A 13,135-nucleotide genomic window follows, 5' to 3' on the forward strand; every position below is an offset into this window, starting at 1 on the left:
ATATATATATATTCGAAAAAATCTAACGCAAGAACCTCACACATACACACAAAAGCAAAGACACACACACGGTACTCACCTTTGTTCAGTCTCTGGTGTTTGTTAACTTTCTGACCCATTGTAACAGTGCATTAGTGTCCCACACCGGTACACCCTCACTCACACTCGTCTTCCAACAAAACTGGGGAACTTGACACTCGTCAACACAATATCTTGTTTTACGTCACCAGATTACTGGATAAATGTAGTACGTCACTTCCTCCCGATTCCTTGTAATGCATGTAATAGTTCACACACACACACACCACCGGCCCTTTCCGCATCTGAACAAAAATTTTGTCGGTGGATACAATATATCATTAAATTAATCTCGGGCTAAGTTTGAGCAATAAAGATAAAATGCACAATAAAGATTAGATTCGGAGGGGTGGCGCGCACCAGGGAGTTTAGCTGGCACCAGCACAGCTCTGGGTGGTGGACAGAGAGCGACTGAGAGTGTGTGTGTGTGTGTGTGTGTGTGTGTGTGAACACAAGAAGGGCCGCCACGCCCCACTGCATTAATAAGCTCACTGGAGAACACCAAGGTCTCTCGACCACCAGCTCACGTCCGCCGTATTCCCACCAAAACGATTTGTTTTTATAATTATCCCTGAGAAAAAAGAAACAGTAGTAAATATTTTTTACGCTTTTCGTCACGAAAGATCTTATTGTCATTCTTGTTTATTATTTATTTTTAATTGTATGCCAGTAGTTTTCTGTAGCCCGAACTTTGTCTAGTTTTCAGCAAGAGATCAGGACCAAACAGTAACAGACTTGAACTGACCTCGGGAGATTAACGTCATAAGGTCATCAAAATATAATATTACACAAAAGATATTATTTTTTAACACAACTTGTTGACAACCATTCCTGAACCGTACATGTTATGACCATGAACACAGACAGTGGCCAGATGTGCACTTACGCCACACCTCTCGTTCAACCCTGGGAGTTAAACTTTATAATATAACTTAAACTCATACTTTAACGCTTACTTGCTAGTGTGTGTTAACACACACACACACACACACACATTCTCCGTCGTGTCTAGCTCCTTGGACTTCCCGCATCTGAACTCATCAATGTTTACACAACGTCCATTCTCCCTTAACTCACCTATGCTTCCCCTGCCGGATTAACTGTCACACAACGAGGACTCCAAGAGAGAGTGCAGAGGAGGACGAGCAAGACTATTCTCTCCCTGACTTACACCACATATCAAGAGGCGCTCTTGACACTGTCCCTCTCAACTCTCCTTAATCACCATTTTTTATGTCATCCTTGCCACCGCCACCTGCTGTACTTGCACAGGATGCAAGGTGGTTTCTGTAGTAAGGTGGCTACTGGAGTAAGGTGGCTACTGGAGTAAGGTATGGAGTAAGTGCTGAAGTAAGGCGGCCACTGGAGTAAGGTGATTACTGGAGTAAGGCGGTCACTGGAGTAAGGCAGCCACTGGAGTAAGGCGGCCACTGGAGTAAGGTGATTACTGGAGTAAGGCGGCCACTGGAGTAAGGTGATTACTGGAGTAAGGCGGCCACTGGAGTAAGGTGATTACTGGAGTAAGGCGGCCACTGGGTAAGGTGATTACTGGGTAAGGCGGCCACTGGAGTAAGGTGATTACTGGAGTAAGGCGGCCACTGGAGTAAGGTGATTACTGGAGTAAGGCGGCCACTGGAGTAAGGTGATTACTGGAGTAAGGCGGTCACTGGAGTAAGGTGGCCACCGTAGTAAGGCGGTCACTGGAGTAAGGCGGCCACCGGAGTAAGGCGGTCACTGGAGTAAGGTGGCCTGTTCACCTGTGCAGAGTTTGTCACCACCGCTCAGGCCAAGAAAGTTGTTGTCGGGTAAAATCATCGTTTAGCAGTGGCTGGTGTTCGACGTTTCTAGTCTCGCCTCACTGCTAATCGGTTCTCGGCGTCAGTTTCCAGCTTCAGATATTACACGGCGCGCGCGCTGTGTGTGTGTGTGTGTGTGTGTATGTGTATGTGTGTGTGTGTGTGTGTGTGTGTGTGTGTAGCCTTCCTGAAGAAACTTCCCGTTTTAGTTTTTTTTGCGATAACGTGTAACTTATCATGAGAAACAGGCTGTCTCCACCTTTCAGTCACTCACCTGTGGCGTCCCCCAAGGCACCAAGATGGACCACTCTGCTTCCATGCTCATCAATGATGCCCTAAGAGAAACCCCTGCTCGCTGAAATATGTCGACGACTCCACCATTGGGATCAGCGTCAACAATTCTGCTCCCAACTATACCGCCTTCAGGATTTATTGACCAGTCAACTGGGCCCAACAACCATGTCACCATCAACCATACCAAGACCATGGTTATGCACATCAACCCCTCCTCCGACATTGTCCCACCTCCTTCCATTACCCTAGGTCCGAACACACTCCAGGTTGTAGATTCCACGAAGCTCCTCGGCGTCACCATAGACAACAAACAAAATTGGAAACCACACGTCAGTGAAGTTGTCAAATCCTCCAGTTTCCGTCTCCACCTCCTCCTGACTCAAGTCCTCGGGTTCCTGCACAGGCTCCTCAGTGTATACACAACATTCATAACCCCAAGCTCACCTATGCCTCCCCACCTGGTCTTCCTCCTAAATGCCCACACACAACGTACTTTAAAAAAGTCCAAAAGAGGGCATGCAAGATTATTCTCTCCCTTCCTACTCCACATATCAAGCGCTCAACACACTGACCCTTTCGACTCTCTGACCATCACCGGCCTCATCTGCAAATTTGGTAAGCTTCTACATATCGACACCGGCCCCTACTACCACCTGAGATCCCCTGTCCAGAATTGCTGTTCGACACCACAACCGCATCCAGCCCATACGTGCACGAACTGATCGCTATAAGACAGCCCAGTCCCAACCATTGTAAAAATTATCAATAACATGTAATAAATCAGTGTATTCACTCCCAGTAAACACTGCTCCCTACACTGTCACTATGTTGAAATGAACTGTAGTTTAGGCTGATCCCCATCTAAGTTACTATATGTCTTATTTGTGTCACTTATGTCACTTGTATATTATTTGTAATTCGTAACCCATTCCCCAAATATGTAACTGTATATTTTCAGCCTTCTGGCTGCCAAGCTCTTTCAATAAACCGTTAATTATTATTATTATTATTATTATTATATAGCCCCTCACTCTTTGTCATGGGTTGCGTTAGGCTTACCCACGCAACCAACTCAAAGTTTGTTTTACCAGAGATAAGGCACCCGGCGAGCCATGACTACGACATATTTTTTCCATTAGTGGTATGTTAGCCAGTCTATAGGGAGAGACCAGTGAGACAGTGTTGTACTGTTCATCGCCTCACGCCTCAAAACCACATTTTGAGTAGTATCCCCTAGGGCTAGGCCATGGGTTGTCTCCACCCTCTCCCTCCTGAAGGGAACGGGACACCACACAGAGTCCTCCACCGCCACCCGTCCTGTGGACCGTCCAGTGACAGCGACACAGGACTAAGTGTGCTAACCTCGGTTGTTATCCCCGTGGAAATATCGCGTGTGGATGTCTGGTTGCAACAAGAGCAATCCAGGCTGGCCTATCAAACCTACAGTAAAGGGTTAATCAATTCACGCTCACAGAGTTCTCCTGCGCGACACCCGTCTAAAGTGACTGTGATCAACACGAGATTAAGTGCGTTAACCTAGGTTTGTATTTCCCGTGGAAAAATCACGTGTGGAAGCCTAGTTGCGACAAAAGCAATCCAGGCTGGCCTACTGAACCCAAGTGGTTAATCAAGTCACGCTTACCAGTTCTCCTTGCGGCGACAACCGTCTACAGTGACTGTCAGTGACGCGAGACTATGTGTGGTAACCCAAGAGTACTTTTTGTTGTTATTCCCCGTGAAAAGAAGTTCTTGTGCGGAAGCCTGGTTGCAACAAAAGCAATCTAGGCTGGCAGTAAATGTATCACTTGAAGAATTAAGGCTCTGTTAAGTCATACCACAGTAGAGTAGTAATCACATGTGTCCCCAAATTAAAAACTCTCTTTTAGAAGATTAATTTTATTACAGAGTGAACGCGAGTGACTCATATATCCATGCAAATTGTAAATCATTGTATGGAAGCTTGACAAATAAATGTAAGTGCAATTATCTGCCCGTATCTGTGATCCTATTACTAAAAATGGCATTTGATTGGTTATGACAAAGTATAACCAATAACTTAGACGGATGTTGTAAATTAATGGAACTCATTAAATCATCATTTATCACGTATAAATCATGGAATAATCGGGTGGTGGAGAGAATTTCTACTTAGATACACCATAATCTCCTGTAAGTAACCAGTGTGAAGGTATCGAACTCTACGGTAAGAAATATAAGAAACACAATAATATAACCTTACGTAACACCTAGACAATTAGACCATTACAAAAAATCCAGGACACTCTTAGTCTCTCAAAATAACACACATCCGGATTTTTAATGTTTCCATACTCAAGGTTCTTAATGCCGAGAATTATCCTTGTCATCTTCCTCTGAACGCTTTCTAGGGAACTGATATCCATTCTATACACGTGAGGTACTGGGCAGAGGAGAATGGCACCGGAAACCAACGGCCAGACCAATTTCCTCTCCTCCTTCACCACACCCTCAACCCACTACCACAAAGTAACATTAATACATTCACATTAACTAAGGTACACCAAGTCGAATTTTTTTTTAGAATTACATTTACTACCGAGTTGATATTGTGCAACGAATTAACTACAGTACTAAACTTTGTATATTGTCCCAGGTAAGAAATATCTTTACACACATCTTTACAGTGGTGAATCGTCAAAACCTTCATGGTAGTAGTTGTTACATGTTACAGCTACCTTGAATATACACTGCACCACACACATGGAAAACCTCATTACTGTAGTCAATAGCGGATTAGCAGTACTCACAGCGCCAGCATCCTGAAATTACACAGGGCCGGCCACCACATATTCCTTGGGTGGCCATCATTCCTAGGGTCACACAAGGCCACACACGCCACCCATTGTGCAGTATCACCTCAACATTGATTGGCTTGTTATGTGATACTCTTGCTGCAGTGTTGGCCACGACCTAACTTTACCCACACACACTCGTCTACACGTACACTTTATATTCTAAAATAATAAAAGAAGACAGTATGGTTGAACCTCTAAATCAAGGTTACCCAATGGCTGCTTTAAGACCCACAGGTTCCATCTGTGAACCCCGACCTATATCACTTAACGAAGTACAATACAGGATTTTGTGTGTGGAACAGATGCGTTTATTAAAGCACTTATGTTGAACGGTGGTGTTGTTGTTACTGGTAGTTGAAAGAGCATGACAAGAACCTAAAAGCTACAAGTATCTTAACACTCACCGTATTCCTTGTTGTCTTCCCCCATGTCTCCTCTTGGCTGCCTCACCCGGGCCTCTCGTCTCTACCACACTTATCACTTATTGTTCAATGTTCACATGTAACTCACGAATAATCTTATCCACCTGGAAATTTAACACGGTATACTTATAAATGGGAACAAATAGGTCAGCACAATTTCTGTAGCTGGAGATTATTAGGATCACATGAAGATTAGCTCCCCTCACTTGTTTCACATGGGTAATTAAACACTTTAACGTTACCTCGAAGGGGGCTAGGTCTTATGGCAGAGTTGACCGGCTCCCACCACACGTCATACAGCAACACTCAACACAGTAATTTGTGATATATACCAGAGAGTCACACTTACACCACTATATCTTTACACATAATATTACACTGAAAACTGTGGTCTAATGCGTGAAGCTCTGTCAATCTGATTAATAATAAGATAATGGGGCGAGATTCTTTTTTCCTGGACAACGGGCTGAGTTTATTGTTAGTATGGTGAGGAGGAAAGGGGCGGTGACTGGCCTGACCTGTGTGTGGGAGAGAGTCTAGTGACCTGTATGAGGGGAGAGGAGGAGGATGGTGACCTGTGAAGGAGAGGAGGAGGATGGTGACCTGTATGGAAGGAGGGAGGAGGATGGTGACCAGTGTGAGGGGAGGGAGTAGGTGTGTGTGTGTGAGGACCCAGGAAGGCGACTCGGGTAATACTAATGTCAAAAGCTACACCAGTGATTTAATCAAGTCTCCACGGTCCGTAGGTACAAACATCTACACAAAGACTTGCTACAATACTTTATTCTAATTCCCAAATTAAAATCTTGAATCTCCAACTACCTCCGTCAGACTTAATAACGGCTACACAGGGAAAGTTCTCAAGTAACATATTCGCTCCGTGTGTCAAGCCTAGTATAATGATGATGGTGGGTCTCGTCATCATTACTCGGTACTGTCCTCCACTTAAAATGTTGATGGTGACAGGTAGTGGCTGAGGCAAGTGGTGTTGGTGGTAGGGTAGATAGTACGTGGTTGGGGCAAATTGTGGGGGTGGTGGTGACGGTAGGCGGTGGCAAGTGGTGATGGTAGTAGGTGGGGACGGTAGGTAATGGTGGTAGGCTGTGACGGTAGGTGCTGACGGTTGGGTGGTAGTGGTGGCAACTGGTGATGGAAGGTGGTAGAGGAAGTGTGTCAGTCATTCACCATCTCCACAAAGCCTTTTACCACACACTACTCAGAACGAGCACTATCAATCCCTAAATAATGCACATCCATGGCATCACCACACTAAACGAGGGTTCCTCTAGAATGCATATAAAAACAAGTTGCTTGTGTTCAAGGACAGAGGTACAATGCGTAATAATCTATCTCTCTCTCTCTCTCTCTTTCTCTTTACTGTATAGAATCCTTTCTCTCAACACATTTTCGCTCACATATCTCACCGCCACAACTCTGTAATGCTCTTCCGTTTTGACATTCACTGAAGTCTCTGGGAAATCAGTCTCTTAGTTCTGTTGTAATAAGGATATAAATATCCTCTTGCTTATGTTCCAGTATGTCCAAAGTCTAATGAAGTGATATTCTTTTAAATGTCTTTTTTGCCAAATCATACAAACATGCACATATACTGTACTGTAGAGCGTGTGGTGATACACAAAGGTACAAGTGCAGATTCACAGCACTTTGTGTGGTGATACACAGACGAGACACGCACACCAAGTGGAACAGGACAGGCGGCTGTACGCGTGGTAACTAAAAAGTGGGCACTGGTTATGTGGCGGAACTGGCGGGGTTCTCTATAAGCCCTGATAATGGATAAGGCTGCGGGTCACTACTCACCCATGACGTCAGTGCCAGTCAAAATTTTGTGATAAGTGGTACCGGTATGGCCAGCATAAAGACAGAACTAGACAATGTGATATAGTTGTAGCCAGAATTAGGTGAGGATACAGACACATCTGGCAAGATAGTAACGCTGTACCGGAACACTAAGCCTGTAAACTTTGTGATTAACCTTTAAAGCATACACTTGAACACTATATTATTGAATGTGACACTGTCAAAGACTTCAGGCCACCTGGCTTATTGCATCATGAACTTTGTAATCACTATATTGAATCAGGGGTGCTTGAGGACATTCTTGCTGTTTATCCCAAATTTGCTAGCCCACACTGATTAGTCTTCAATTAGAATATGACGTCCAATGTATATGAACCACTGTCTTGCATGGCAGCGAACAGTGACATCACCCACACGACTCTAACCTATATATGTTGTTAATGAATAAGATCTATTCCTTTGTGTATGAACCTCTGTCCTGCGTGGCAGTGAGAAGTGATACCACCCTCAGTGTCAAGACCTGATTGAATTACTCAGAATAGGTAACTGTACTCCAAGCTTTGTCAATAAATTTGTTAAACTAAAAATAGTCCAGTCACTCACCTCACCCACACGACAACCACACCATCACACCATAACTACCACCACCACTCTCTTCCCTTACAATAATAATGCTCCGGTATTTCTTGACTTTTATCGCACAGGAAATCTTAACAAAGAAACATATTCACGAATGTACAGTACAGGAGTACCTTATGTACCTAACACAATTGCACCTTCTCAAGGACACACACAGATAATATCAGTAATAAAAGGTATCATATAAGCCAGGATAAGAGGAGCATTACTGGGACCTCTGTGTGCAGCCCTGACCATATTGGTGGATCAAAGGACATGCCAGACTGATGACGTCATACCGTACACAAACACACACACACAAACACACAAACACACAAATATCGGTAGAGTGTACTTCATAAACCTATACTGTACAGCAGTGGTCCCCAATCTGTAGTTTGCGCCCGCGGAACCATACTATGGAGCCCGTAAGGGTTCATTAGACAATTTTAAATTATGTGGGATTCTTTGTCCGAGAGAAATTAATGAAAATATGTAATAACTTGATGTAACTTTATAGTTTGAGAGAGAGAGAGAGAGAGAGAGAGAGAGAGAGAGGGGGGTCGTTTGTCCGAGTCTGTCATGTACAGGACGTTTGTATTTACTCCACACCGGGCTCAGAGAGAGAGAGAGAGAGAGAGCCAGCCTTCTCACTAGGGTAAATACACACGTCCTATCAAAGTAGCTGTAAAAAGTATGTAACTGGTAACAGTTAGACGTGTATAACTGCAAATAACTATACAGTATATAAGATTTATTTTCCTTGAAACTAGATGAAAAATTTTGACGCCCTCCACCATATTTACAATGATAACAGAGCCTCAAAAAGGTTGGGACCACTGTATTACGATACTACAGTTACAACAAGGAGGGGGAGGGGGCCCACAACACCACGGTGACGCCACACAACACAGGCCAGCGCTGCTACATCTGCAATGGCTTCGATACACCCTTCTACACAACAAAGGTTCTCATACGTTCATACACACAATGTTCACTCATGGTGGGTGTCAACCATGGAGGTATAACCCTTTATACATCCAAGGTATCAACTGTGTCCCAAGGGGTGCGGTAAATCTCTGACAAGTCACTGAGAGTTTTGCTTCTAAGACGGCCACACAGCTGCCCAAGCCTGTCTTATTGGGTTGTTACGTGATCCATGTCTGCCCCTACCACCTCCTCCGTCCCTCCCTCCCTCCCCAGTTCTCCCTCCCCCCCCGCTAGTTTAGCTCCAGTATCGAGTAAATGTACATATTCCGGGTGACGTTTCTCACACACACATACACACCGCATAAAATGTGAGTCACTGAGCCTTTGTGTGTGAGTACAGGATATGTGTTCAGGGAGAAAGTTGATCACGTCACTCACTCTGGCTTGGTTATCAGTACCACCATAAACAATAAGATAAAGAAGGATAATACCTAATCCATTTTCCCGTGTAATATTGTGGGTACTTATCAATCATATGAAACGTCTCAAGTACACATAATAAAAAAACCGAAATGACACCTGACTCCCATGGAATGACACCGGACACGGGGAATGGCACCAGACCCCCTGAAATGACACCTGACCCCTGGAATGACACCTGACCTGGAATGGCTCGAGACCCCCTGAAATGACACCTACCCCTCTGAAATGACACCTGAATCCCATGGAGTGACACCTGGCCCCTGAAATGACACCTGACCTCTGGAATGGCACCACACACCTGAAATGACACCGGACCCCCCCTGGAATGACACCTAACCCTCTGAAATGACACCTGACCCTCTTTAAATGACACCTGACCCCGTTAAATGACATCTGACCCCCTGAAATGACACATGGCTGTAATGGTCCTTGTTTCATAAACAGAAGAATTATATAAATGGGTTAATTACATTTGATTTATATACTGATTCACTCCCTGTAACTTTCCACTAGCTATGAGGTGACATGTTCAGTGCACGTGATACGGTGTGCCAACGGGAAGCCGCGGCATTTTATGCGGAGTTAAGGCATTTTAGTAGCCGACTTTCTGGCCACCCAAAGCGGGCAGTAGGTTGATACCCTTGACTAGAAGACGTTATTTGAGAGCCGTCGTGGATGGCTCCGTTTCCTCGAGGAGGGAGGACGACGTGCCTATTCCTATTCCGTTCACCCTCGATGGGTCACTCCTCATAGAAGTCACACTCATAATCTCACATCGAACGGACGTGATTAAACGGTCTATTTACATAGCCTCCGTCCTTCTCTTAACACTCATAGCTACAGTGATAAGTTACGGTTGATTTACACTTTGGAATTGTCTTGGTTCCTAAATAAATGGATAACAGACAACTTGGGTTTTGTTACTAATACCCAATAAAATATAAACGTTCCAGCCTAGTTAACTTCGACAGAACCTACAGTTACAGGGATAGAACATGGCTCTCCTAAAATGACACCTAACCCCCTGGAATAACACACCTGAAATGACACCTGATCCCCCTGGAAAAACATCTGACCCCCTAGAATGACACCTAACCGACCTGAAATGACACCTGATGCCCATGGAATGATACACAGCCCCATGGAAAGACACCTGACCCCCTGAAATTATACCTGATCCACTGAAACAACACCTGACCCCATGGAATGAGCCCTAACCCCATGGAATGACACCTGACCCTCTGAAATGACACTTCTTGACCCCTGAAACAACACTTGACCCCCTGAAATGACACCTGACCCCATGGAATGACACTGACCCCTGAAATGACACTGACCCCTGACAACACTTGACCTCTGAAATGACACCTGACCACTTGGAATGAGATTTACCCTGAAATGACACCGACCCTCTGAAATGACACCTGACTCCCTGACACACCCCTGAAATGACACTTGACCCCTGAAACAACACTTGACCCTCTGAAATGACACCTGACCACTTGGAATGAGATTTGACCCTGAAATGACACCTGACCCCATGGAATGACACCTGACCCTCTGAAATGACACCTGACCCCTAAAACACCTGACCCTGGAATGCGACCCCTGAAATGACACCTGACCCCTGAAATGACACCTGACCCCACAAATGACAACTGACCCTGAATGAGACTTGATCCCATGGAATGACATCTGACCCATAATATGACACGACTCTCAGACAACATAATCAACCAACAAACGCAGACATGGACTATAGGCAAATGCCATTCAGTAAGTCTGCGGCTTAACCTCCTCTCCCTCACCTCCACTCCTCCTCACACTCCCTCACCTCCCTCCCCTCCTCCCACACTCCCTCACCCTCCACTCCTCACACTCCCTCACCCTCCACTCCTCACACTCTCCGTCACCCTCCACTCCTCTTCACACTTTCCCTCACCCTAAATCTCTGTCTTTTTCGCTCGCTAAACCCAACTGCTGTTTTTCTGTTACTGTGTCACTATTAGTATGTGTCACTGTCTGTTAGCATGTGTCTTATTTCACTACCGTTTAGTATGTAACTGTTATTGTGTCACTTTCTTAGCTTGTGTCACTGTTTTAGTATGTGTCACTGTTTTAGTATGTGTTACTGTTAGCTTGTGTCACTGTCTTTTAGTATGTGATACTATCTGTAACAATGTATTACCGTTTGTAAGCAGAATATGTGTCATTGTTACTGTGTCACTGTTTGTTAGTGGCATTGTTACTGTGTCACTGTTTGTTTATATGTGACACTGTTATTGTGCCACTGTACGTTTGTATGTGTCAATGTTACTGTGTCACTGTCTGACAGCGTGTCATTGATACTGTGTTAGTATGTGTCACTGTTAATGTAAAATTGTTTGTTAGCATGTGTCACTGTTACTGTGCCACTGTTAGTATGTGACAGTTATTGTCATTGACTGTTACTATGTGTCATTGTTACTGTGTCACTTTTAGCACGTGTCATTGTTACTGTGTCACTGTTAGTATGTGACACTGTTACTGTGCCACTGCACGTTTGTTTGTGTCACTGTTAACGTGTGCCATTATGTTATTGCAGAATCTGTCACTGTTTGTCTATTACTGTCACAGTCATGTTCACACAACCTAAGTGACTCACACACCTGCCTCACGAGCTACACCTCAGGTGATTTATCTTATAATACCTACTACCACCTGTACACATTGAAATTCGGCCACCATCACGGATATTGGTAATCTACACTTGTGCCAACCTCTCCCCACTACCACCTACCTAGCCAACCAGTTGTCTCTCTCTCCGTCCAAAATAAGCTTTGACTTTTATCTTCTAAATCGAAATCATCTATTTAATACCTGTAGCAATTACTTGTTAAGGATCCATGTATGATGTCACAAAGCACCGCTGTAATCCCATGACGCCTGTCACTACACAACACTGACGTCCGCATCGATGAATTCCAAGGTGGTGCGTCTGAGGTACTGTACACCACAGTGACCACACATACTGATGCTAGCCTTAACACCACTTGCAGGCAGTGACCTTTCCTTGACGGGGAACAAGTGTCATTCACAGATTTAAAAAAAAACATTTTGTGCTGACGAACATTCCAGGTTGTTATTCAAATATTGTACATTAACAACAGCACAATGTAAGAAGAATGTGACAATTCCTGTCGCTTATTATAATATAAACTTTATTAAATTATCGATACTGTATCGTTGCGCTGAACGTCACAAAGTTCAGAAGCAAGCAGTGTTTAAATCAAGCGTGACCAGCTTCACTAGTCGCTGGTAAGATTCATTCACAAGAGTAGCCGACATCTCCCTCAACCTGTTCGTCTCCACCCTGTCCCTCGATGGTCAGGATGCTTCACTTAGTTTACGCAAATACGAGAATGACCTGGTGGTTAGGGACTAACAGTGTCACTCTCAGGGTGGGCAAGGGGAGTTGTGGGGAGAGGGAGAGGTGGAGTGTTCCCTCAGTAGCTGGGAACGCCTTCTCGCTCTCACTGGCGGTGTGCACACTGCAAACTGGCTGCGTTGGAGGGGAGCAGTAGGCCGCGCAGCCGCTACACGCATACACGTGGAAAAGAGCCACACACAACATAGGGAGAGTAGACACGAGTCAACAAGGATGTAAAGAGAGAAGGAGGGTGTGGCGACGAGTTGGCGCCAAAACACAAGGTGGGGGTGGCAATTAAACAGAGAGATTTTAGGACATGTGCAGGAGCCATTGTTGTCACCCTCACTACTCAACAACAACCCCAAGAGAAGGTACTTCACAGCACTCACTATCACGCTTTATTTACTTCACATACGGAGGAAGACCCTCCCATCTATCCAATCTCACTGT

At 44.8% G+C, this 13,135-nt stretch overlaps 1 protein-coding gene across 4 annotated transcripts in view; it reads right to left on the bottom strand.

Annotated features, from left to right (window-relative positions):
• LOC121861183 (choline transporter-like 2) overlaps window positions 1-12,841 on the bottom strand; it is a 59,787-nt gene extending 46,946 nt beyond the window's left edge. The window contains exons 1-2 of one of the 4 annotated variants that reach the window (XM_042358748.1): window positions 12,702-12,841; window positions 5,407-5,528 (exon numbers count right to left, since the gene is read on the bottom strand). In XM_042358748.1, coding sequence (XP_042214682.1) covers window positions 5,407-5,431 — 25 coding nt within the window. In that variant the 5' untranslated portion in view covers window positions 5,432-5,528; window positions 12,702-12,841. Of the gene's footprint in view, window positions 1-79; window positions 502-5,406; window positions 5,529-7,039; window positions 7,138-12,701 lie in introns of those variants that run through there. The other 3 variants (XM_042358750.1, XM_042358749.1, XM_042358747.1) reach the window with 3 other exon arrangements.
• Window positions 12,842-13,135: the final 294 nt, after the last annotated feature.

Source organism: Homarus americanus, unplaced genomic scaffold (assembly GCF_018991925.1).
Source record: "Homarus americanus isolate GMGI-L3 unplaced genomic scaffold, GMGI_Hamer_2.0 scaffold21314, whole genome shotgun sequence".
In the NCBI taxonomy this organism is placed as follows: Eukaryota; Metazoa; Arthropoda; class Malacostraca; order Decapoda; family Nephropidae; genus Homarus; species Homarus americanus.